Below are 27457 nucleotides of genomic sequence, written 5' to 3'. Positions count from 1 at the left end.
CATCGTTAGTTTCTTTACCGAACTTTTTACATAAATATATTTTATGATCTTCAGAACAATATAAACAAGACGCAGTGTGATCAGCATTTTTTTTAACAATGTGAAAAGACTTGGTAACTTTCTTATCACTATTATTTAACTTAGTTTCTATATTTTCTAGACCTCTGAATCGACCTGTTAAGAACTCCGAGAACTGAACAAAAGTTGGTAAATCATCAGATGGCTCTGAGGCTACCTTCAACTCCCAGGCCTTTCGAGTATCTTTATCTAATTTTATACTTATAATATGAATAATCAATATATCCCAGGATGAAACATCAATACCTAGATTTTTTATTGACTCTAAGCAATCTGACGTTGTACTTATAAGTTTCTTAATTTCAGTAGCCGATTCAGACACTAAATTCTTTTGACTTAACAAACGTTTCAAGATGCCGTTAGCTAAAAACCGTTTATTATTGTACATACTGTCCAACTTTTCCCAAGCAATTTGATAACTATCGGACGACATTTTAATATTTCGCAATAGCTGTTCAGCTTCTCCTGTCAAATGACCTCGGAGATAGTAAAACCTTTGGGCATCATCTAGGGCCTTGTTTTCGTGCACAAGACCTAAAAACAAGTCCCTAAATGTCTGCCACTCCGTATAATTACCCGAAAACATAGGAATTTTTATTTCAGGCAACTTGAAACGTGTAGCTGAACTTTGACCAGATACAACAACACTTTGTTTATTCGAATTTAATTTACATAACATCTCTTTTAAATCAGTCTTATATTCTACGTACAACTCTTCTACATCATCATATATTGCATTTTTGTGGTAGTCTGAACTATACAAATCTGATCTCTTGACTTGACTTATAATTTTAGTATGAGTGTCTGAAAATAGAGACCACTGTTGTTCTAAATTATCTAGCCTGGTTTCCACATAAGAAGTCGTTAATCTTTCCTTTGGGGACTTCTTAAAATTAGCCTTAGCTTTTAACATTTTGGCTTTAATATCATCTTGCAGATCACTAAACGCTTCCATTATGTAATAATAAAACGTAAACAACTATTTGAACAACAAAGTACTAAACTATAACTTTAAAATTTTACAAGTCTTTAAACAGAAGTTCACTGAACCCAAAATCGGGCATGGATTCCCCGTCTCAACCACTTTTCACTTAAAACTATTACAAGTCCAAACTACTAAAAAATTTACTAAGTTAATTTATAATGGAAATTAATTTCCAATAAACTTTCACTTTTTTGGAAATTTCCAACTAATCTTCCTGATAATAATTGGAAATAATTGTACTCACGATTTATCCACTGATTCACTCACTGACACTGACTGCTGATGCCCCGTTGTGATGTCTGCGCCACAGTACAAGTGGCGCCCTCTCGTGGCCACGAGCTGCACCTCTTCTCCTCCCTTGCCTCGTCCCTCCGGTTGCTGCTGCCACCACGCTCCACTGGATGCACCCTGCGCCAACCGGTCTTCCACCTCCAGCTCCTGGCACCTCTCACCTGGTACCCACTGAAGGGGATGCTCTGGACAGCGATCCACTGCCCAGTAACGAAGCGAAGGGTGGTAATTTCTACCACCACCGGAAACCACCACGAAACACTCCCGACCACATCCGACTCCTAAGGACCATGTACGAAACCGAGGGTCGACTTGGGAGGGGATGGCAATTAAATACTGTTATTATTAATTTACAAGTATATTGCCTATTTCAATGCTCGCGTTTTGATCTCACAAAAAAATAATATTCTAACTTACATACGTATTTGCTTGTAACGAAACCATAGCGCGATCTAATTCGACGACAACGCCATCTATCGAGGTATGCGACAATTTTATTGATTTAAATACGAATATGAATATTTCACGCTATGATTTCGTTACCCAAACACTTACCTTTCATATGCACACCGTTAGATAGCTCTCGCCGAGGCGCTTCTAACGACGCCACTCACGTGCGGATAGCTCTTACCAAACGTCAAAAAATTGCCCACCCACCCGCCCGCCCTTTAAGCAGATTTAAGCTGTGTATAGGAAAAGGGGAGCACTTTCGGTCCCATTTCTTAAATTTTTTTTATTACGGAAATATAATCCCTGGAGTGTCCTGGTACCGAAGCTATAAATTTTGCCCTCACCGGCGTCATTTTACTCGACTAGGAACCTTCTCAACCTTGAAAATAGCGTTTAATTTTTCTTACTTTATATTATTCTCAATAATTTCTGTTCTACCGTTCAAACATTTTCTCGTCTATAAAATCCCTTGTATTCGGTCCCGCCCAGAGTTCCACAGCGCGTGAACCGGTGAAAACTCTTGTGGACACCGCGATGGCGCCGTCTAGCGGCGAAGTCTTGTATCTCCCGGCAACGGCAGCAGATGCCACTAGCACCGAGTCGTGCATAAGCACGTTAAACAAACTCGCGGAGTGCATTGCGGCTGCTATTGCCGAAGGGAAAAGCGTCACGACAGCCAACAAGCGACTCATAAGTTCTGCGGCAAATGAGATTCGGTGCGTGGCCGCTAAAATACCCACCTTTTCCGCCCCGCAGGAAATCTGCGCGACCCAAGACGGAAACCTGCGACAGGAAATAGCTACATGCGTGCGCGAGGAGCTTAGCAAGCACCTCGCCACGATCGCGACACCACTCACTCCCGCACCGTTGCCCAGAAGTTACGCGCAGGCGGCTAGCGCCCCGGCTCCTCGTCCAGTCTCTAAACCACCTCCACCTAACAAACCTGCTCTCATCGTTGCGCCGCAGGGCGACAGCACGTCCCAAACACGTCAGGACGTAGTACAGTCGTTCAAGAACGCAGTCAGTTTCCGCACCACTTCGTACGCACCGTCTAGAATACAGGCCGTGTCCAATAATAAGTTACGAGTGGAGTTCGAGACTGAACAACAGCGCGACGAAACCCTCAAAAAGCTAGAAAAGTCCTCACAACTCACTGCTGAACCGGCCAAGCTACTGAGACCAATGATTATTCTCAAGGGAATATCATTGGACACGCCATCGGAAGAGCTGGTCGACGTCATCCGCGGCCAAAATGAAGAGCTGACTGCCCTCGCTGTTGACAGTGATGACCTCAGGCTCGCATTCAAGCGAAATAACCGCAACCCTAAATTGTACAACGCCGTCCTTATCGCCAAGCCCGCCATATGGCGCAAAATAATAGACATGGGGCGCGTCTGCGTGGATTACCAACGGGTACACGCAGAAGACTTCTCCACATTCCTCCAATGCAGGAAATGCCTGCAGTTCGGTCACATTAAAGCAAAATGTACCGCGACACAGGCACCCTGCTCTTACTGCTCGGAAGAGGGGCACAACACCAGCAGCTGCCCTCTGCGCGAGAAGAAAGGCGCACCCAAGTGCTACAACTGCTTGCAGCATAACACCAAATTTAAAACTACCCATGACGTCGGACACATGGCCACCTCCAACAACTGCCCTCGAGTGAAAACAGTCAAAAACAAAATTATTAACCGTACTGATTATGGACAATAAACGTATTAAAATTTTACAGTGTAACATTGATCGATCTAAAAATAGTCTTCACGAATTTTTTACATATTTTTATAATGACCAATACGACATCGCCTTGTTGTCCGAGCCATATATAGGTTCTGGCAAAGAGGTGAAGCCGATTTCCGGAATAGACATCTTCCAGTACTCGAGGGGGTCTAACGTCAAAGCGTGCATTCTTGTGAAGCAGGGGCGCGCTGTGGTTTTGGGAGAGTCCAGTCTATCGACTGCCAATCTATGCGTCATCCAACTCAAGACCGGTCATCAGAAATTGTACCTAGGATCCGCTTATGTGGAACCTAACGACGACACATCGTCCACGCTAGCAGCCATCGACTACTTTCTCAAAGCTACATTGCGCTACAAGTGCATACTTGGAGGTGACTTCAACGGCTGGCACCCAGCATGGGGAAGCACTAGATCAAATCCGAGAGGCAACGACTTAATGGAATTAGCACACACTAATGACATGTTCATCTGCAACACTGGCGACACTCCGACATTCGAGACGGTGACGCACGGGCGCGATCGATCGTCTATCATAGACGTGACATTAGCGTCCGGCCAAGCCTTCGATATGGTCGGAGAGTGGAAGGTCAACCTTGAATGCTGCACCACGTCACAGCATAATGCCATAGAGTTTCACATAAACACAGAGAAACCAACATCATCTGGTACAGGCAACGTCTCAACTTTCATGTTTAACACCGAAAAAGCGGACTGGGCAGCATTCAGGGATGCCGTGCTGCAAGAGGTGGCACTTTCCGACATACTCGATAGCGACGTCAGCACTCTAGACAAGGAACAACTCGAGGCTCTCATCAGTCGTATAACATCGTTGATACGAGATTGCTGCAAGGAAACGATGCCCATCAGAAGTGGAAAAGCCAAGCAGAAGCCTCCATGGTGGAGCGATACGCTACAGCGGCTCAAGGGGGAAGTCATAAGCCTTCACCGGCAAATTCACTCGGCAAAACTATCTGGCCAGCCCCTTGATGCCCTGCTTGAGGAACAGGTCATCAAAAAGAAGCAGTATAGTGATGAAATGAAAAGCGCATCCACCGAAAGCTTCCGTAAGTTCTGCGAGCTACAAACCAGAGAGAACGTCTGGTCCCTCACCAATCGCCTCCTTAAGGAAACGGCACCGAGAAGACCTCCCACCACACTAAAAATAGGAGATAGGTATACGGCTGATGCAGAAGAGACTGCAAACGCCTTGCTCAAGCACTTCTACCCCGATGATTCACTGGACCAAACTCCAGAGCAAAGACAGCTGCGCACACACTTCAACAACTATTCCATGAACACCCCGGATGATCTCCCCTTCACGGAGGAAGAGGTGCTTGAGCAACTAAACTCCATAAACCCGAGAAAAGCTCCCGGATTGGACAACCTAACATCTGACATTTGCTTACACTTCACAAAAATATACCCCCGTCTCATGACGGATATTCTTAATAGGTGTCTTTCTCTCCGGTACTTTCCCGGAGCGTGGAAGGAGGCCTATGTAAAAATCATTCCCAAACCGGGCAAAGACGACCATACAGACCTCAAATCTTTTCGACCCATAGGCCTGCTGCCAGTCTTCGGGAAGCTACTGGAGAAATTATTCATCAAAAGAGTTATCCATAAAGCGGAGTCGGAGAACAAATTAAATAACAACCAGTTTGGTTTTCGGCAACAGAAGAACACGACTTTAGCCGTTCACACCGCGTTGAATTTCATCCGTCACGCAAAAGAACAGAAAAAACTGGTTATCGCGGTCTCTTTAGACATCAGGGTGGCGTTTGACAACGCTTGGTGGCCTGCACTCTTCCAACGTCTGGCCAACCTTGATGTGCCCAACAACATCTACGGGCTCATCAAGGACTACGTCAGGGACCGAGTTGTCACGTTAGATCACGCCGGAGTGCGGGTATGCAAGAAACTCACTAAGGGGTGCATACAGGGGTCTGCGTGTGGCCCTGTTTTGTGGAACATGATCTTGGATGACCTCCTAGACATGCAGCTGCCAGCGGGATGCCACATGCAGGCCTTTGCGGATGATGTCCTCCTCATAGTCACCGCGGACAATAATGAAGAACTGCAGACCATGTCAAATACCGTCCTGTCCGAAATCAGTAACTGGGGTACTAAATACAGTTTGAATTTTGAGCTAGTTGTTGGTGGACGTGCTGTCGACTTTAGCAGTTACCCGGAGTTGCTTGCTTTTAATTTGCTTTTTAAATTATCGGTACCTCTCTTACTATCTTGCGTGAAGTGCCGTATATTGTCTGCGCCATCTTGAGAACCGTAGAGCGCTGTCCCTGTCACCTGGTTGTTCGTCGAAGTGTTTCGAAGAAATATTTTTGAGTTGAAAAAGTGTTGCACATCGCGGGGCGCGAACCGGCGGCCGAGCGTGCGCGGCGAGTGAGGGAGCCCACTTGACCACTGAGCCAACTGTGCGTGAGTTTTGCGGTGCGAATTTCTGCACTGGTATCTGCTATATTGCGCTTGCTGCTACATTTTTAACATTTAAAATCTTTCATTTTGTTATTATTAACACCAACATGATGCGTTCACCGGATAGCAAAATGAGCAAATCGAACCCTGACTTGTGCACGGATAATGTACCTGGTACTAATGTCACCCTGAGAAGCGGAAAACGGAAGCAGCCTGACTGTGAGGCAGATGTTACTCAGGCGATTGCCTTGTTGTCTGATAAGTTGACGAAGAATATTGGCGATCTCCGAGTTGATATGAATAACCAGTTCACGACCATTACTGCGAATATTAACAACCTTCGGGAAGAATTCAATACATTGTCGCTCATTTCGGCCCAAATTCAAAACGACATTAAGGAACTTCGTGCAGAATATCTCGTTATTAAAAAAGATATGTCGCAATTTGACACAAAACATAAAGAATTGTCACAGATTGTCACGGAGTTGAAGTCTACAGTTAATTTTAACTCGGATAACTATGCGGATTGTGAAAAACGTCTGACGGTGCTGGAACGACATGTGAATAACTCGGCAGCCTCGACTGTTGAATTATTGGAAAGAAAGATCGATTCTCTAGAGCAACAGGCAAGACAGTGTAACGTAGAGATAGGAAATATGCCAGAAAAACGCGGTGAGAATTTAATTACTGTACTTCAATCAATTGGTTCAGCACTCAACATGTCCTTGACGTCGAAGGATATAATATCCATTCACCGGGTCCCACATGCACATCCACAAAATAATCGTCCGAAGAATGTCATAGTCAAATTTACGTCTAAACTTATGCGTGACAATGTCCTCAGTGCATACCGGTTATCTAAAGGTCTGACTTCGGATCGCATAGGCCTCACTGGTGCACCTTGTCGTATTTATATGAACGAGCACCTAACGCTGCGCAACAAGGAGTTATTTCGAAAATGTCGTGAAGCCGCTAAGTCAAACAAATTCAAATTCGTGTGGGTCAGGAATGCAACGGTCTTGGTTAAGGAATCTGAAGATTCCTCTACGTACGCCATACGTTCGGAAGAGGACATATCCAAGAAGATTAAGCCAAATCCCATACCTACAACTACGGCTGCTGAACAAACCCGTTAATCGTATTCAGTCACTTGTCGCATTTTCTAATTTTGCATTGAATGGTTCACTTTTTACTTTAATATTCCATGTAGCAAATTTTAAATGGTTTACAACAATAATTAAGTGCCGGTCAACTAGTAGCATTAAGTACTTATTTTTTGGTTGCCTTCATATGTTGTACACGTTTATCGCTCTATTTTCAAACTTAGTTGCTTTATTTACTCTTAATTTTTGTAAACAAGTACGGTGCGTCTTAAACGTATGCTTAAATTTCTGTTTAAAATATTCTAATTTAACACTTATAACTAATACTCCTATTTCTATTAAATTTAAAAATGTTGGATAATCTGTCAATTTACTACCAAAACTGTCGAGGGATCAGGACCAAGCTGAACACATTATACATTAATATATTATCACATGCATACGACATTATCATCTTGACTGAGACTTGGTTGACGCCGGATATCTCCGATAGTGAATTTATTGACTCTCGATACACAGTGTTCAGACATGATCGCGATCGAGCAGTTTCAAATAAAAAAGACGGCGGAGGCGTCCTAATAGCTATCTTTAAAGAACTTATTCCATCTAGCCTCACACTCTCACCCCCTTTAATTTTACCAGAGCATCAAATAGTTAAGGTCCCCCTTTATGGTTGTAAAAATCTACTTGTCTGTGTCACCTATATACCACCAAGCACTTCGGAAGAAATTTATATAAACTTCATTAATGCGTTATCGAAATTATTTGACGACCCTAGTATAGAACACATTATTTTTTCGGGTGACTTTAATCTACCTGAACTTAACTGGGTTAATGCAACGTCATACATGGTATGTGCCAATAATAATACCTATTCTAGGACTAGCAGGCATCTACTAAACTTTTGCTCACTATTTGACCTTAATCAATTTAATAATTTCAAAAACTGTAATGGACGTGTTCTCGACCTGATTTATTGTAATATGCATGCCGTCGCTCTTAATCCTAATACTCCGCTCTTACCTATAGACACCCACCATCCTCCCTTTTTTATACAAATACCATTTAAAAAACCCTCGCGAATGACAACGAAGTCAAATATAAAACCACTAAATTATCGCAAATCTAATTACAATGCAATAAATTCAGACATCGGAAACACTGATTGGAATACCTTACTCGATAAATTTCCACCTGATGAAGCCGTATCGATCTTTTACGAGAAAATTTACGAAATCATTAAATTACATACTCCCACACACAAGCCCAAAAATCTGAAATTCCCATACTGGTTCACTAAATCTCTTTTGCATTTATTTAAAATGAAATCTCGAGCATGGATTAAGTGGAAGAAATATGGAAATATTTCTGACTACGAACTGTTTTCTATTTACAGAGCGAAATTTAAGAAACAGGCGGACATATGTTATAAAAAATACATGAATTTTGTAGAGGACAGCGTCGCCAATAACGTTAAAGCATTTTGGACGTACATTTCTAATCGTAATCCCACTAATAGTATTCCAGGTACAGTTTACTATCGCCAACAGTCTTCCAATGACCCTACAACTACTTGTAACTTGTTTTCAACTTTTTTCCAATCCGTTTATGAAGCGTCTACTTTCGATCATATGTCATGGGTACCGCCTCCCGATAATCCCCATAACGACAATAATATTTGTAATTTGCATTTCTCTTTATACAAAATTAAAAAAGCACTCAAGTCATTAGATGCTTCTAAGGGTCCAGGACCAGACGGTATTCCGTCAATCTTTTTAAAAAATACTTGTGACACATTGTGCTTTCCCTTGTTTATATTATACAATAAATGTCTTGCCAGTGGTGTATTCCCTGATGTCTGGAAACGAGCAAACATTGTTCCAATCCATAAAGGCGGCTCCAAGAGTGACGTATCTACATATCGTCCCATCTCGTTGTTGTCTGGGCTTTCTAAGCTTTTTGAAAGATTAGTTCATAATGAGATTTACCCTTTCATTCATCGTGTAATTTTAAAAGAACAACACGGGTTTATCAGGGGAAGGTCCTGTATAAGTAATCTCCTTATTTTCACAACACATCTGTTTGAAGGCTTAGACAACAGGGATCAAATAGATGCTGTCTATACAGACTTCCAAAAGGCGTTCGATAAGGTGGATCATGAGCTCTTGCTCAACAAAATCGCATTCAACGGCATTAGAGGAGATTTATTGCGTTGGTTCGTGTCGTATGTTACTAATAGGACTCAGAAAGTTGTCATCAATGGGTTTGAATCTCGTACGGTAAGGGTCACTTCGGGAGTCCCCCAAGGCTCAATTTTGGGGCCCCTTTTGTTCATATTGTTCATAAACGACATAAAATATTGTTTTAAAAATTCCAAGTTTTTATTATACGCGGACGATTTGAAAATTTACAAAAATATTGCTGTTCAAGCCGACTGCTTAGATTTTCAAAAGGATCTTGATTGCTTCTCGGAATATTGCACTGTTAATAAGCTTCATCTTAATATCTCTAAATGTTATAGCATTACGTTTACTAAGAAAAAACTTGTAAAGAATTTCGATTATTTTCTCGGAAACACTGCTCTAAATAAAGTCTCATCCCTCCGTGACCTTGGCGTAAATCTGGACTCGAAACTCCATCTTGACACCCATGTAGATAATATAGTTAATAAGGCTTATAAAATGTTTGGTTTCGTAATGAGAGCATCAAGAGAATTCCATCGACCTTCTACGTACTTACACCTATACAAATCGATAATACGACCACAACTTGAATATGCAATACCCATTTGGAACCCTCACTACAAAAAGTACGTCGAGATAATAGAGTTGGTTCAACGTAAGTACCTTCGTTCCATGCATTACAAATGCTGTAAATCGAGAATGTCTTATCAACCGTTACTTGAAAAATACAACATCATGACCCTACAATCCCGTCGCACCCTACTTGACATGTTAACTCTGTTTAGTATATGCCGCAATAAATTTGATTGTACTGATCTTGTGAACAGGTTGTGCTTCCTGATCCCTCGTACTGTAATCGGTCGACAAGTTCGTTCGAGACGCCTATTTGCTACTCCAGTGTGTAAAACGAATGCAGGCGTCCGCTCGCCATTGCACCGCTTGGTTGACACCTACAATAAACAGTTTGGCTCTACTGATATCATGTTTCTCAGCAAAGATGTGTTTAAGAGCGAAATCATAACTATATTAAGGGATCACAACTCTGGTAATTAGCTAATAAGTCTTTTTAATGTATTCCACTATAGCTAGTTATTCTGTATTGTAATCTGTGGATAACGTGTTGAGTAGTATATTTGTTACTTTATTATAAGCTCTATATTGTATGCCTACTGTGTAATATACTGCTGTTTGTTATTCCTTTCAAATAAAATAAAATAAAAAAATAAAATAAAATAAAGTTAAACTCAATTTTGGCCCAGCGAAGACACAAGTCATTGCTTTCACGCCGAAGGCCAAGTCCGTGCAGCTCCACATGGACGGCACGGACTTGGCATTCGTGCCTGAAATTAAATTGCTGGGCATCATCATTGATGAAAAGCTCTTATTCAAAAGACACCTAAAATACGTGCTAGGTAAGGCCTCGCGCATTTACAACAAACTGTGTATCTACGCGAGGCCAACCTGGGGCACACACCCCGAAAACACACGCACCATATACCTGCATGTCATCGAGCCGATCATCACCTACGCTGCGGGAATATGGGGTCAAGTGGCAAGGCAGAAGAGCGCACGCAAGGATCTGGCCAGCCTGCAACGAGGCTTCGCGCTAAAGGCCATCCGCGCCTTCAGGACAGTGTCCACTAACGCTGCACTGGCGCTGGCGCAGCTCATTCCACTTGACCTCAGAGTCCTCGAGGTACATCAAATCGAGCAAACTCGCCTTACCAATACCACTCCCTTTCTACCAGAAGATATTCTGCTGGAGCGTCCCACACCTGTACGCGAACTACTGCACCCAGCTTTGAGAATCACTAAATCCCATGTAGACCACCAAGAAACGGACGAAACGCACCAAATATATACCGACGGCAGCAAGCTGGACAGTGGTGCTGTGGGAGCTGCTTTTGTGTGCTTTGACCCAGGTGGCTCAGAACAACCGACCATAACTAAAAAACTTAAACTACACGACTCTTGCACGGTCTTCCAGGCTGAGCTCTTCGCCATCTTGGAGGCCTGCAAATGGGCGACTCGCAAATATCAAAGGACCGTCATCTACACAGACTCCCAATCTTCACTACTAGCAATAGCAGACAGAAGCAACACACATCCACTCGTCACACAGATACACAAAATTATACACACGCATCGCGAAACAAAACAGATCACATTAAAATGGGTCAAGGCACACAGGGGCAATGTCGGCAATGAGGCTGCCGACGCCGCGGCAAAACTGGCGACTCAGCTTCACAAAACCCCAGACTACAGCTCTTTCCCAATTTCATATGTAAAACATAAACTCCGCATGCAAAGCCTGGACCTTTGGCAGGCACGCTATTCATCCAGCGAACAAGGACAGCACACCAAAAATATTTTCCCAAATCTTACCGACATCAAACAATTCCGAAAACATACAGACATTCACTTCCATACAACACAAATACTCACCAACCACGGCTTCCATAAAACGTACCTACGTCGATTCCACATCACTCCGGATGACTGCTGTCCCTGTAACACCAGTACACCCCAGACAGTGACGCATCTGCTGACAGATTGTCCGAGGTTCGCTGCGGGGCGAATGCGCCATGAGTCGCTGTGCGCGTACTATGACATTGACCCGTATAGCTTGCCAGAACTACTTAAGAAAGAGGAAGCGCTGGCAAGTTATACGGAGCTCGTGCGACACATATATTCTAATCTTAAATCCTACAATGGTACTTAAAGTTATTATCTCTCATTATTTGTATATTTATCTATTCTATCTATAAAAATACTATAAATACCGAATATATATTACTCTTCTCCCATAAAAGAATATAAAACAACTTGCGACATCTTGGGTTACGGCAGCAAACGTATCAAATCGCGGGAGCTGCCGTCGCCAACAACATTGTAAAACAACATCTTCACAAAAATGAAAACAAAAATCAATAAAAAAAAAAAAAAAAAAAAAAAAAAACCTAACCTAACCTAACCTAACCTAACCTTTGAAAACCTGTGAAAAAGATGATGCATGAAAGGAGGTATGATGCTTGAAAGTGCGAGAGGCATAAATGCGAGAACTAGTATGCATGAGAAATATCAGAATAATAAGGTCCCGTTGTTCTCATGAACCGGGAAAAGAAAAAAAAAAAAAAATAAAAAAAATAAAAAAAAAAAAGAAAAAAAAAAACCTAACCTAACCTAACCTAACCTAACCATGTGAAACCTAGCTTTGAGCAACCCAACATAGCGAAACCTTACGAAGCGAAACGTTAGGTAAAAGTTAGATTGCTCAAAGTTGGGTTTCGCTTCGTTAGGTTTCACTGTTGGGTTGCTCAAAGCTAGGTTTCACATGGTTGGGTTACTCAAAGTTAGGTTTCGCTTCGTTAGGTTTCACTATGTTGGGTTGCTCAAAGCTAGGTTTCACATGGTTGGGTTACTCAAAGTTAGGTTTCGCTTCGTTACGTTTCACTATGTTGGGTTGCTCAAAGCTAGGTTTCACATGGTTGGGTTACTCAAAGTTAGGTTTCGCTTCGTTACGTTTCACTATGTTGGGTTGCTCAAAGCTAGGTTTCACATGGTTGGGTTACTCAAAGTTAGGTTTCGCTTCGTTACGTTTCACTATGTTGGGTTGCTCAAAGCTAGGTTTCACATGGTTGGGTTACTCAAAGTTAGGTTTCGCTTCGTTAGGTTTCACTATGTTGGGTTGCTCAAAGCTAGGTTTCACATGGTTGGGTTACTCAAAGTTAGGTTTCGCTTCGTTACGTTTCACTATGTTGGGTTGCTCAAAGCTAGGTTTCACATGGTTGGGTTACTCAAAGTTAGGTTTCGCTTCGTTAGGTTTCACTATGTTGGGTTGCTCAAAGCTAGGTTTCACATGGTTGGGTTACTCAAAGTTAGGTTTCGCTTCGTTAGGTTTCACTATGTTGGGTTGCTCAAAGCTAGGTTTCACATGGTTGGGTTACTCAAAGTTAGGTTTCGCTTCGTTAGGTTTCACTATGTTGGGTTGCTCAAAGCTAGGTTTCACATGGTTGGGTTACTCAAAGTTTGGTTTCGCTTCGTTAGGTTTCACTATGTTGGGTTGCTCAAAGCTAGGTTTCACATGGTTGGGTTACTCAAAGTTAGGTTTCGCTTCGTTAGGTTTCACTATGTTGGGTTGCTCAAAGCTAGGTTTCACATGGTTGGGTTACTCAAAGTTAGGTTTCGCTTCGTTAGGTTTCACTGTTGGGTTGCTCAAAGCTAGGTTTCACATGGTTGGGTTACTCAAAGTTGGGTTTCGCTTCGTTAGGTTTCACTATGTTGGGTTGTTCATTGTTAGGTTTATCTATGTTGGCTTGCTCTTAGTTAGATTTCGCTTCCAAGCTTGCTCAACGGTAGTTTTTACTACTTTAGATTGCTCAAAGTTGTGTTCGAATATAGTACGTTGCACAAAATTAGATTGCTGGAAGTCCATAACTTTGCATTATGTTTGGTTTCGGGACGTTAGGTCTTACTTCTTGAGGTCCCAGTATGGAAGGTCAGGTTTAAGATGTCAGTAATTTGTTTGTAAGAAGGTAAGATCACCGTAGAGAACCGCATATTGCGGTTATGTATTTAACGTTAGGTTTAACTTCATCTTACTTTTGAAAGCTTATGTGTCATAAAATAGAATTATTTTCACTCTGATATTTAATTCGTGATAGATTTATTTGACAAAAGATGTGCTTTCTTATCGAGCCTATGGAGTGCGACTTTTGTTTACCAATTTCCGTTCAAACCAAACGTTATTGTATGTGTATTTTTGACACTTTTAGGTAAAAGTAAGTTTTTCGACCAAATCTTTGAAATTTTGTTCTATACTTACTCTCAAACACATACCATTGGATAGCCCTCACTGAGACGCTTCTTTTGACACCTGTTACCAACCTCTCAATAGCCTCGCAAGGGATGTGACGTATTATTATGGATACTTACCTTATAAATACATAATTACATTCTGATTATTCCTACATCCAATAATTAGCACTGTTATTAGTAAACTGTAATTATTTTGAATCCTAAAATGTAATTAATCAATAATTGACTCTCGATGGTGAAATGTATAAAGAGGGTAGAAGATTATAAAATTCGATATACTTTATTCAACTGTTGATTAGGGCGTTACTCTGCGCATTAAATATTGTGTATTGATCTCCATCTTGGTGTTTTATTGTGCAAGACTTACGAGTGCATCAGTTGTGTTTACTTGTCCAAGACCCACGAACATAACAGTTTCAGAAGTGGGATCTGCTCACAATGTCTGGACCATATATTGATGGTTTAGGGCAACGTAAACGAAAGCGCAGCAAGTCAAGCAGCTCGGAAGACGAAAATACCGATAATTTTTTCTTAGAAGACCGTCGCCCGAGCAAATCTTGCAACAAAAAAAGGCACGTGGCCCCCAGCGATGCCGAAGTCATTCCCAAATTTCGTCCGGAAGACAGCAACAGCAACGTGATTGCGTGGCTTCACAAAATAGACCAGCTTGGTGACGTGTACGGGTGGGACCACACTGATCGCACATTCATAATGCAACTTCGGCTACGTGGCTCCGCTCGAGAATGGTATGACGATCTCGAAGACTATGACCTGACATGGGACGAGTGGAAGGAGATGTTACGGACCGCTTTCCCACGATCTACTGACTACGTGGATAAATTGGAACGCATGCTGGGAAGGACTAAAGACGATAAAGAGACTATGACGAAATACTATCACGAAAAATTATCATTACTAAAGAAATGCAACATTACCGGTGAGGATGCTATTTCGTGTATAATTCGGGGACTGCCCCCTGAATTGATAGCCAACGCTAAAGCTTATAGTTGCGACACACCCGAACAACTATATTATGGCTACCTTTCATCCCTGGAAAATTTCAAAAGAGTGGAAACCTATACAACCCGGAAGTCTGTGTGGAAAAGAGGAACCAGCAATAGTACACCAGGTTCAACGACAACGCGCCAGCTGCAGCCAAAGATATGTTATACGTGCCGACGGCCGGGCCATGAGGCACGGGACTGCAGGCAACAGCAACACTGTGACAACTGTCGACGCAGCGGCCACACTACGGCGGCTTGCTGGTTTGGCGCCGGGAGTGCCGGGACATCACGACTCCAACAACATAAGGTTAGTCAAATATTACACATCACCTATGATATTTATGCTGATATCTACAAAAGAATTGTGTTAGTGAATGGACAACCGCTCAAAGCATATATAGACACTGGCAGTAAGATAAATCTACTCTGTATCTCGCAAGTTAAAAAGTTACAACTTACAGTTGAGCCTAGCACTGTTATAATGAAAGGTTTCGGTGGAGCATACGTAAATTCACTTGGTTCGTGTTATTTAGAAATTCTTATTGATAATTTACTATTGAACGGAATTGTCGAAATAACAAATTATATAACATCCGATATTGAATTATTAATTGGACAAACAATGATTAATAGTAAAAATGTTAGTTTAGTAACCTCAAATTCTTCTATACGTTTTGTTCAAAGTCACATTGTTCAGAATATTTTTACAGACTTAAATTTACACGCAACTGATTTTATTCAAAAGTTTCCAGTTTATTTAAAAAACAAAGTTACAATTTTTAAGCTAAGTCAAGCATATGTAGAGGTCTATGTTGACTGTAATAATTCTATTGTAAAAGAGCACACATTTTTAACAAATACAGTATGGATGCAGCTAGGAAACATGACCTATTTAATTCCATCGGTTCTTATTAATCAATATCACTGCCATTTGAAAGTTGTTAACTTAGGCTGTACGGAGATAATATGGGAGGCTCATAGGTTGATAGCTAGGGCGGAACTTGTGTCAATGCCTGTGTGTGGTAACAAATCCCAAATATTAACAATAGATAATTCAGAAAAGGAGAATATACGCATTAACTTAAATGATATTGAGAAAGGCCAACTTAGTGATTCGGAAAACAATCAGTTATTAACACTTTTAAATAAATATGTTCACTCGTTTGCTAGATGTACTAAAGATTTAGGTTGTACAGATCTTATAAAAATGCACATACGCACAATCAATAACCAGCCTGTTTGTTGTAAACCGTATAGATTATCACACAAAGAAAACGAAATAGTAAACGGAAAAATCAAAGATCTGTTAGAGGCAGGTATTATTAGGGAATCCATGTCTGATTATGCTAGCCCTGTGGTCTTGGTTAAGAAGAAGGGTGGGGATTATCGGCTCTGCGTTGATTATAGGGCTTTGAATGCTAATACTATTAAAGATCGATATCCTTTGCCACACATTGAAGATCAGGTTAATAAGCTATCAGGTAAATTCTTTTTTACAACATTAGACCTCGCTCAAGGCTATTATCAAGTCGGTATCCATGAAGACTCAATACCAAAGACTGCATTTGTAACTCCATTTGGTCAATATGAGTTTTTGAAAATGCCTTTTGGGTTGGCTAACGCCCCAGCTGTTTTTTCACGATTAATACAGATGACACTAGGTAGAGTCGATCAAAACATAGCTCTGTATCTAGATGACGTAATGTTACCTACAACGACTGTACAGGAAGGTTTAGTGTTACTAGAAAAGGTGTTAGAACTTCTTACACAGGCAAACTTGAAATTAAATCTGAGTAAATGTTCTTTTTTAAAGCGTACTGCAACGTACTTAGGCCATGAAATCTCAGCTGGAACAATACAGCCGGGCCAAGCTAAAATTAAATGTGTCGCTGAATATAATAGACCACGTAACGTACACGAAATTAGACAATTTATCGGATTAACATCGTATTTCAGGAAATTCGTTCAAAATTTTGCTCAGATTGCTCGCCCACTTACCTTGCTTACTAAAAAAGATGTAAAATGGCATTGGGGCCCTGACCAAGAAAACGCATTCAAAACCCTTAAACAGCGGCTAATTGAAAAACCAGTTTTAGCTATTTATAACGCCGATGCAAAAACCGAATTGCACACAGATGCCAGCAAAATCGGTTTAGGTGGTATTCTTATGCAATATCAAACAGACGGTAGTTTGAAGCCAATCGCATATTTCAGTAGGGTAACCACTAACGAAGAAAAACATTACCATAGTTACGAGCTTGAAACACTTGCTGTTGTTGAGTCCCTAAAACGTTTCAGAATTTACTTTACAGGCATCAAAGTTAAGGTTATTACTGATTGTTCAGCCTTGAGAACCACCCTTGTAAAACGCGACTTAATTCCGCGGATAGCTCGTTGGTGGCTCACCATTCAAGAATTTGATATCGAGATTGAGTATAGGCCTGGCGAACGCATGAAGCATGTAGATGCGCTAAGTAGAAACCCCGTGACTAGTACTATACTTATGATTGACAATTCCGATTGGTTAATAACTTTACAGTTACAAGATGACAATATACAAAGCATTATAACAAGACTTCGCGATAACTCCGATTTAAACTTATCTACAAATTACATTGTTAAAGATAATATACTTTTTAGAAAAACTGTAGCTGGTGAACGTTTTGTCATACCAAAATTAGCTAAATATGGTCTGCTACAAAAACTTCATGATCAAATAGGACATCCCGGTTTTGAAAAATGTGAAAGTTCTATTAAAGCTCAATTTTGGTTCGAAGGGATGACTCGATTTATAAGAAAATATGTTAATTCTTGTTTACAATGTGCGTTTAACAAAGGCAACTATGGCAGGTTAGAGGGTGAATTACATCCAATTAATAAGCCTGCAGTACCTATGCATACGTTGCACGCAGATCATTTAGGTCCTTTTGCTAAAACTCGAAAAGGTAACACCTATATTTTAGTAGTTATTGACGCTTTTACCAAATTCGTGTTTGCTCGACCTGCCAAAAATTGTAGTTCGGTAGAGACAATTCGCTTGCTGAAAGATATTATCATGCAGTTTGGTTATCCGATTAGAATAATAACTGATAGAGGAAAAGCTTTCACAAGTAGATATTTTAAGCAATTTTCCGAGGAAAATCAATTTAAACATATTTTAAATGCAATAGCCAGCCCTCGCTCCAATGGCCAAGTTGAACGGGTTAATCGCACTTTATTAAATGGTCTTAACACTATGTCGGATAGCGAATGCACGTGGGACAATAAGTTAGATGATATAGTCTGGGGAATCAATAACACGCCTAACGCAACTACGGGGTTCTCACCATTTAATCTTATGTTTGGTCATAAAAATTCTAGGTTTCCATCCTTTCCTTCGGATGCGCCCACTCACTCTGAGGCTCAACTAAGTCAACTAAATGCTAATAGGGAAACCGCTAAGCTTCGAATCGATAGGAATATGACAACCATGAAAAAACAATTTGATAAAAGACACAAAAAGTGTGTTAAATATACAGTAGGTCAGTTAGTTCTATGGAAAGGTGGTGTAGCTAGAGATGCGGTTACTGGAGTTACTAAAAAGTTAAATGGGTTATACACAGGTCCGTATAGAATATGTAAAGCGGATCGCTCTCTTGACCGATACACAATCACAACCATAAAGGGCATGAAAGGTTACAAAAGGTTCAATGCCATAGTACGTGGAGAGACTCTGCGGCCATACAAACCAACTATGTCAGAGGATGATAGTTCAGGCAGTGACCAAGATGTAGATAGGGACGATTTGATCGATCTTCTAGAAAGTTGATTTACATAATTAAATTTTAATAATATTCGAATTCACAAATATGTTAGGTAAATTATGTGAACGTTACAGATGTGTGACTCTTAATTGTTTACTTAGTTACAGTTAATAGAGTAGGTACAATGACACTTTGGTATGTAAGTTAAAGCTTTCCAGCATTACAACCTTGTATTTAGTTGGTAACTTTGTATTTTTCTTTATCCTACCCATACACATAATACTAACATAACTTTCGTAACTATGTGACGAATATCAGTAAAGACTACTATGTGATCAAATCTATACTAATAAAGACAACTATGTGTTATTTTCTATTTTAAAAGGGACGGCTGTGTGATCAAGTCTATGTAAAAAAGGACGGCTGTGTGATCAAGTCTATGTAAAAAAAAAGGACGGCTGTGTGATCAAGTCTATGTAAATAAGGACAGCTGTGTGATCAAGTCTTTGCAAGTAGGACAGCTGTATGCTTAAGTCTTTAAATATAGACAGCTATGTGAACCAGTTTATAAAGACGGCTATGTGATCAAGTCTGTGTGATTGCATTTTCCATAAAGACAGCTAAGAGATCAAGTCATGAAGTCCATTTATAGACGGCTGTGTGATCAAGTCTAAATAATTAAGGCTTTCTTAGGTGTTCAAAATCTGACCCGAATAGAAAAAATAACTGAGTTAAATAACTGTGTGCAAATACCCGCTGACAGAGATAAAACACTTTATCAAGTCATTAAAATTATTGTCATAGCGCAAGTTACTGCTCACTCTTTTTCCGTTTCAGGACTCCGGGTTCAGCACTGAAGCGCAGCAGAATGTGAGCCGTGGGACACGACCAACACAGGATGGCCGAATGTTACCAACCTCTCAATAGCCTCGCAAGGGATGTGACGTATTATTATGGATACTTACCTTATAAATACATAATTACATTCTGATTATTCCTACATCCAATAATTAGCACTGTTATTAGTAAACTGTAATTATTTTGAATCCTAAAATGTAATTAATCAATAATTGACTCTCGATGGTGAAATGTATAAAGAGGGTAGAAGATTATAAAATTCGATATACTTTATTCAACTGTTGATTAGGGCGTTACTCTGCGCATTAAATATTGTGTATTGATCTCCATCTTGGTGTTTTATTGTGCAAGACTTACGAGTGCATCAGTTGTGTTTACTTGTCCAAGACCCACGAACATAACACACCACTCACGTTACGATATCTTTTACGAAACGTCAAAAAATGCCCCGCCCGCCCACCCGGTGTGCACAGGGCAGGTTAACTTTGCCTCAAGGTCATGTTGTCATTATCCTACTTTTGATGAAATATCTTCTCGAAAACGCTTACAGTTGCCTGTTCAAACAATGTTTGTTCTAACAAAATACTCATATTCGCACCAGGAAGTGTCACCGCGACTTTCGGTGCATATTTTTAACCGACTTCCCGAAAAGGAGGAGGTTCTCAATTCGTCGGGATCTTTTTTTATTATTTTTTATGTATGTTCACCGAATACTCGAAGACGCCTGGACCGATTTGCAAAATTTTGTTTTGTTCGATAGGGTTTACCTCCCAGGTGGTCCCGTAATCAACAGATCTGGATCTGATGATGGAAACCCTGAGAAATTGGGGGCAACTTTCGAAAATTGTAGGCAAACGTAGGGTAAAAACTTAACACTAAGGCGTATGTCTTCAAACCTTCACCATTGCATAGTGTTTGCAATGGTGAAGGTTTGAAGCTGACCTGATGACGGAGACCAGAGAAGGTCGAGGGAACTCGGCGACTTAATGTGTGAACTGCCTCGTGTTTGGGCTTATAATATTCGTATTGACGAGACCTTTGCATCAGTGAAGGTTTGGAGCTGACCTGATAATGGAGACCAGAGAAGGTCGAGGGAACTCGACAACTGAATACGTAAACTACCTTGTGTTTGGGTTTATATTATTCGTATTGATGAGAACCTTCCACTCATGAGGATAGTGACAACTATGCTTGTCACTGAAAATATTAAAATAAAAAACTTTTTAAATAGAATAAATATGTGCGAAAATTAGAACACCATATAAAAGTCAGTCCTTACAAACAACTGAAATGCCCCCTCGAAAACTGTCAGCTGTCAACTGATCAAAACATTCGATACTCTTTTATCTCCGCTTTACACATTCTCTCTCTTCTTTCGTGTCGATGACATAGTGAGACTACGCTTTGTCAGCCCAATATGCCGCCACAGCGAGGGCACGGCCGGATGCGCTCATTAGGTCCTGCCACGAGCAAGTGTCAAGTGCTTTACACATGATGTTCTAAATTATAAAATTGAAAAATGACTCCTGTAGTTACAACTCTGAATGGATTAGGTTTTTTTTCTACAATCCATAAAGTATATGAGATAGGATTTTATGTGATTGTGAACGACACACCCTGTATAAGGATATAAGGATACTACCTTATAAGATCTTAGAAGTCGTGGTGGCCTACTGGGCATAGAACCAACCTCTCGAGTATGAGGGCGCGGGTTCGATTCCAGGTCAGGCAAGTATCAATGCAACTTCTCTAAGTTTGTATGTACTTTCTAAGTATATCTTAGACACCAATGACTGTGTTTTGGATGGCACGTTAAACTGTAGGTCCCGGCTGTCATTGAACATCCTTTACAGTCGTAACGGGTAGTCAGAAGACAGTAAGTCTGACACCAGTTTAAGCAAGGGGTATTGGGTTGCCTGGGTAACTGGGTTCAGGGGGCCAGATAGGGCAGTCGCTCCTTGTAAAGCTACATCTGGTTAGACTTTAAGCCGACCCCAACATAATTGGGAAAGGGCTCGGAGGATGAGGATGACTGGATTATAGGTAGTTATAGTGAATATTATAACGTTGTATATATCCTTACAACCTCCAGTTGTCGCCATGCTGGGTGGGCACGAGGATAAGGAGGGTATCACTAGCTATTTAATTGAAACTCAGGCATTAGACAAATTAGTTAATTATATAGTTTATTTTATGAATAATGGAAGTCATGAGAACAGATTGTAAGATGTTATTTTTTTACAATGTTTTGCCGCCTCGCAGTCGGTAAGTATTTATAATTGAACTAAAATAAAATCTGAGACTTACACCGCATTCAACTAATGCATGTAAAACTAGAAAATTAGTTTATAATAATGAACGCACCCGTCAGCTAGATAACATGAACATTTAGTTTGGAGACAGTGAACCGCTGACGTAGTGACACTCGCAGCCTCCTCTTCTGAAAGACGACGAGCGGGCGAGACGGCGCCACGCAATTTGGAATTCTACCTACATATGTAATTTAATTACTATAGACAAAGTAGTAATTGGTGAAATCACGTAAACAAGTATGTACAGAAGAGGCCTCGCGGACTCGACTAGCAGCAATATGTACAGCGGACGGCGGCCGTCGCGGCGCCGCACGCGCTCGGTGCCGCCGAGCCCCGCGGCGCCGCTCGGTCGATGCTACGCTACTGACTTGGATCTGTACCATTCACGCGGAAATTCATGAGTCATCTCTAAACTACATTATCAAGGTGAGTAACCAAAGTTATGTACACTTGCAGTTAGTTGAGTACCTACTGGCCGGTATCCGGGCACGCTGGCGCCGGCGGGTTATCTATACATGTTACCTTATGAACCCGGCCGCATGTCTTGAGTAACGGACTGTTTTCATAATAACGTACGGCGCTGCAATCTTTATTATCTACAATAACATTACTACCGCACTGGTCGCACAGCTCGCACGCACCCACTGTTGTGTTCCTGTCACCACTCGCAATACTCATTGCAATCAATTTAACAAATTAAAGTCCACAATATCGTTACTATAGGATCGAGTATCTCGCATAGTCGTACGAACGTGAAGTAGTAATCATTATTAGGTATAATCAATTATAATATAGGCCCATAGTATGGGTCGTGTAGAAAATACGAGTCATATTATATGTACAGCGTTTGTTTGAATAGTAATAAGTGTAGGCGTGAGGGCAGGAGTCACGTGGCGGTGGCCAGCGCCAGCAGCAGCCAGGCGGCGGCGAGGGCGGCAGCGAGGGCGGGGCGGGGCGCGCCGCTCGTGTTGCGGCTCAGCGTGGCCGCCATCTTGTCGCCTGCAACACGCGGCTCGGTCAGCCGACAGCGGGGCTCAGTGCGCCGCGCTGCGCCCGCTTGTACTCACTGCCTTCCGACACGTAGACGAAGATGTGCGCGGGCTCGGTGTTGGCGGCGCAGCACGTGTAGTTGCCGGAGTGGCGCGGAGCGGCCGCGCGGATGGCCAGCGTGGACTGCGTCTTGGGCCCCGGCTCCGTCTGCACGGTGACGCCGCGCGCCGCGTCGTAGTTGATCATGCGCGCGTTGTGGTACCAGAACACGTACTGCGGCGGCACCGGGCTCTGCACAGACAGCGCGCCACGTCAGACGCGACCAGCGCGAGCGGGGCGCGGGGGCGGGGGGGGCGGCCTACCTTCTCAATGATGCACACCAGACTGATGGTGGAGCCGGCGTCCACGTGGTGCTCGTCGGCGCCCAGGATGAAGGCCTCGGGCACGGCGATGTGCAGGTGCACCAGCCGCGACAGCGTGCCGCCGCCCGTCGACACCTGCCCAGTGTCACACAACATCAAAATCATGGATCAAGCCATATATTTCAAATAGGCTTAATATATGTAGCATTTCGAAAGCACAAAAGCAGAGCCGGAAGCGCTCAGGGGAGAGTACCTGGCACTCGTAGGTGCCGTTGTCGCGCTTCTGCACGTACTTGATCTGCAGCACCCAGTCGTCCGAGCCCTCGCTGTGCAGCACCTGCCGCCACAGTACACAATCAAATACACTTGAATTCAAGTAGCTTCCCAACTAAGGCCTTTTTCCGATATACATATATTATACACATGACATACGTTACTCGGGAAGAGTGTAGATTTCCAACAGTGAAAGATTTTTTTAAATCGGTTCACAAACAGAAAAAATGTTTCCTCTTTACTTTTTTTCAGTATCGTATCATCAGAAAAAGAGTAGCATCGTTGATGCGTAGGGTGCGGGACAGTTCCAACAGCTACCTGAGGCTAATAGCTTGTATGTCCCATATGGAGGCCTTGGATCTCATTGCATAAGTTAAAATAAGTTTACTAACCTAGATCTTAAGTATTATGTATTACTAACAAAATATGGACAAAATAGTCTGAAATGAAGAATTTGAATTGAAATTGAATTGAATTGATTATAGTATTATCCGGGTATCTGTGGACGTCCTATGGCTGAGATGTTGATGATGACCTGGAAGCGCTCGTCGTTGGTGTACATGAGCATGCCGGAGCTGAGGATGTGCCAGTCGCGGCGGCGCACCCAGGACACGCCGCGCTCGCCCAGGTGGCGCACGGGGCAGTGCAGGAAGGCCACGGCGCCCAGCTGCGCCACCACCTCCTCCTGCGAGTTGTTGATGGAGGGCTCGCGGTGCAGCGCCTCCAGCGAGCCGAACCACAGCTCGCGCCACGCCGGCTCGTCCACGTCCAGCGCGGGCGTCGCGGCGGGCGGCGCGGCGCTCGCTAGCGCGGCCAGCAGCACCACGGCCGCCATGCCGGGCCGCGCGCTACATCACCCGCGCCTGCCTCAGCTGCTCGCTTCCTGCGGGCAAGTACGACAATAACGTTACTGACTTGCACGAACTAGACACGACTCACACTAAACGACTTATAAAAAAATTGAGGTACCTAAATAAGTTTTTTTTTTTCACTTTTTAGTGTAGGTACCTTGAATGTTGAGTGGACATTAAAAGTCGTGGTGGCCTAGTGGGTCAAAAACCAACTTTTCAAGAATGAGTCTGCGATTTCCGAGATCAAGCAAGTTTTCTAAGTTTGTATGTACTTTCTAAGTGTAACTTGGACACCAGTGACTGTGTTTCGGATGGCACGTTAAACTGTAGGTCCCGGTTGTCATTGAACATCTTTGGCAGTCTTTACGTAGTCAGAAGCCAGTAAGTCTTACCAATGGAAAGCAAGAAAGAAAAAAATATTTGTCAGAATGTAGGTAGTACCTACAATTATAGGTTTAGGCATTAGGTTGTCCTGGTAACTAGCCCACTCTTATTATTTGCTCCAGCTGCTGAGCTATCATCGCAAGTAATCGCAACAAGATGGATAACCCTTCGTATTGACATTATGTATGGGTTTTCGGTGATATGTATCTATGTGTTGAATCGCGTGAACCAATTTAATAATTCATTCTTTATTCGAAAGAATATACCTACGTAAAAGATTATAAAATGTAAACTAAGTTAAAAAATGATTGCGAATACAATTAAATTACAAACTCAGAAAAAAATGTTTATTTATATTTAAATATTTTTTTCATCCCACCATCTCGGAAAGAGTAGTTTTACCCTTTGATATCTGAGCGCAAAAGTCGTTTTTATCCTCTAGAGCGGCAAAGTGATTTGAATTTAGAACATCGTGTGCAATACTCCATTTGTGACAATCTTGATACCTAAGACTTTTCAAACAAATACTTATTAGACAAATAAAATACTGCTTAAAATAATTATTCAATTAATTAAGTATTTTTTGTTATTGTTTTTACACCGATTTTTACCGTCGTTTCATTTTTAAAGTAAGTTTTCAAATATATGAACTTTAATAGGTACATCTTTTTAATTTGGTACTCGTATGTGTGCGCCATTTTGTTTTTTTGGATTTAGTAATTTCCTCGATGAGGTGGGATGAAGAGTTACGTGTTGCACTCGAGTGCAAAGATTTTTCACCTTGTGCTCTTTTGATTCCCTCGCTATCGCTCAGGATTCTAATTATTGAAACACTCGCTACGCTCGTGTTTCAATTTTAGAATCCTTCGCTTGCTCGGTCATCAAAATTGAGCCCGCGGTTAAAAAGCAACTTTGCACTCTTGTATAACAAATAACTATTGTTATACAAGAGTGCACATATGAGAATCCTTCGCTTGCTCGGTCATCAAAATTGAGCCCGCGGTTAAAAAGCAACTTTGCACTCTTGTATAACAAATTATTTTGTTTTATCTTTTTTTAATTTTTCGCTGTCAAAAATAAGTCTTGCGGAATACAACTCTTTATAAATTTTCACGAAGCATTTTTTATTGATTTAATATACAGTCCTATTCATTATTGTTATACAAGAGTGCAAAGTTGCTTTTTAACCGCGAGCTCAATTTTGATGACCGAGCAAGCGAAGGATTCTAAAATTGAAACACGAGCGTAGCGAGTGTTTCAATAATTAGAATCCTGAGCGATAGCGAGGGAATCAAAAGAGCTCAAGGTGAAAAATCTTTGCACTCGAGTGCAACACGTAACTTTTCATCCCACCTCATTGAGGAAATTACTAAATGCAAAAAAACAAAATGGCGCGCACATATGAGTATCAAATTAAAAACCAGTATCTATTAAAGTTCATTTATTTGAAAACTCAGTTCAAAAATGAACCGAGGTTAAAAATCTATGTAAAAACAATAATAAAAATGACTTAATTAATTGAATAATTATTTTAAGCAGTATTTTATTTGTTTAATATTTATTTGTTTGAAAAGTCTTATCAAGATTGTCACAAACGGAGTGTTGCACACGATTTGACACGATGTTCTAAATTCAAATCACTTTACCGCTCTAGAGGATAAAAACGGCTTTTGCGCTCAGATATCAAAGGGTAAAACTACTCTTTCCGAGATGGTGGGATGAAATAGTTATTTGTTATACAAGAGTGCAAAGTTGCTTTTTAACCGAGGGCTCAATTTTGATGACCGAGCAAGCGAAGGATTCTAAAATTGAAACACGAGCGTAGCGAGTGTTTCAATAATTAAAATCCTGAGCGAAAGCGAGGGAATCAAAAGAACACAAGGTGTAAATCTTTGCACTCGAGTGCAACACGTAACTTTTCATCCCACCTCATCGAGGAAATTTCTAAACTCAAAAAACAAAATGGCACGCACATATGAGTATCAATTAAAAAGAAGTAGGTACCTATTAAAGTTCATTTATTGGAAAACTCAGTTTAAAAATGAAACGAGGTTAAAAATCTATGTAAAAACAATAATAAAAATTACTTAATTAATTGAATAATTATTTTAAGCAGTATTTTATTTGTTTAATATGTATTTGTTTGAAAAGGCTTATCAAAATTGTCACAAATGGAGTATTGCACACGATGTTCTAAATTCAAATCACTTTGCCGCTCTAGAGGATAAAAACGGCTTTTGCGCTCAGATATCAAAGGGTAAAACTACTCTTTCCGAGATGGTGGGATGAAAAAGTAGTTTTCATCCCGTTTTTATCCTCTAGAGCGGCAAAGTGATTTGAATTTAGAACATCGTGCGCTATATTCCATTTGTGACAATATTGATAAGACTTTTCAAACAAATAAATATTAAACAAATAAAATACTGCTTAAAATAATTATTCAATTAATTAAGTAATTTTTATTATTGTTTTTACATAGATTTTACACCTCGTTTCATTTTTAAACTGAGTTTTCAAATAAATGAAGTGTAATAGGTACTTCTTTTTAATTTGATACTCATATGTGCGCGCCATTTTCTTTTTTCGAGTTTAGAAATTT

At 41.2% G+C, this 27457-nt stretch overlaps 4 protein-coding genes across 4 annotated transcripts; 3 read left to right on the top strand and 1 right to left on the bottom strand.

Moving 5' to 3' along the window:
• The first annotated feature begins 6084 nt into the window (after window positions 1–6084).
• On the top strand, window positions 6085–7113 carry LOC124638524. The gene has a single exon (XM_047175499.1). The coding sequence runs from the start codon at window positions 6085–6087 to the stop codon at window positions 7111–7113; it is 1029 nt and encodes a 342-aa protein (XP_047031455.1).
• A 1603-nt stretch (window positions 7114–8716) lies between these two features.
• LOC124638523 lies at window positions 8717–11985 on the top strand. Its single transcript, XM_047175498.1, has 4 exons — window positions 8717–8720; window positions 9169–9359; window positions 10091–10160; window positions 10523–11985. Exons 1-4 carry the CDS (start codon window positions 8717–8719, stop codon window positions 11983–11985), a joined length of 1728 nt encoding a protein of 575 aa, XP_047031454.1.
• Window positions 11986–14179: 2194 nt separating this feature from the next.
• Window positions 14180–18893, top strand: LOC124638522. The gene is made up of 2 exons (XM_047175497.1): window positions 14180–15495; window positions 18688–18893. Exons 1-2 carry the CDS (start codon window positions 14520–14522, stop codon window positions 18891–18893), a joined length of 1182 nt encoding a protein of 393 aa, XP_047031453.1. The 5' UTR covers window positions 14180–14519.
• Window positions 18894–21846: 2953 nt separating this feature from the next.
• On the bottom strand, window positions 21847–24490 carry LOC124638235 (zwei Ig domain protein zig-8-like). The gene is made up of 5 exons (XM_047175134.1): window positions 24159–24490; window positions 23604–23687; window positions 23351–23485; window positions 23066–23279; window positions 21847–22997 (listed from the first exon to the last, which is right to left on the bottom strand). The coding sequence occupies exons 1-5, from the start codon at window positions 24456–24458 to the stop codon at window positions 22885–22887; spliced, it is 846 nt and encodes a 281-aa protein (XP_047031090.1). The 5' UTR covers window positions 24459–24490; the 3' UTR covers window positions 21847–22884.
• Between the last annotated feature and the right edge of the window lie 2967 nt (window positions 24491–27457).

Source organism: Helicoverpa zea, chromosome 17 (genome assembly GCF_022581195.2).
Source record: "Helicoverpa zea isolate HzStark_Cry1AcR chromosome 17, ilHelZeax1.1, whole genome shotgun sequence".
NCBI classification, from domain to species: Eukaryota; Metazoa; Arthropoda; class Insecta; order Lepidoptera; family Noctuidae; genus Helicoverpa; species Helicoverpa zea.
This window is presented reverse-complemented; position numbering and strand designations above follow the sequence as displayed.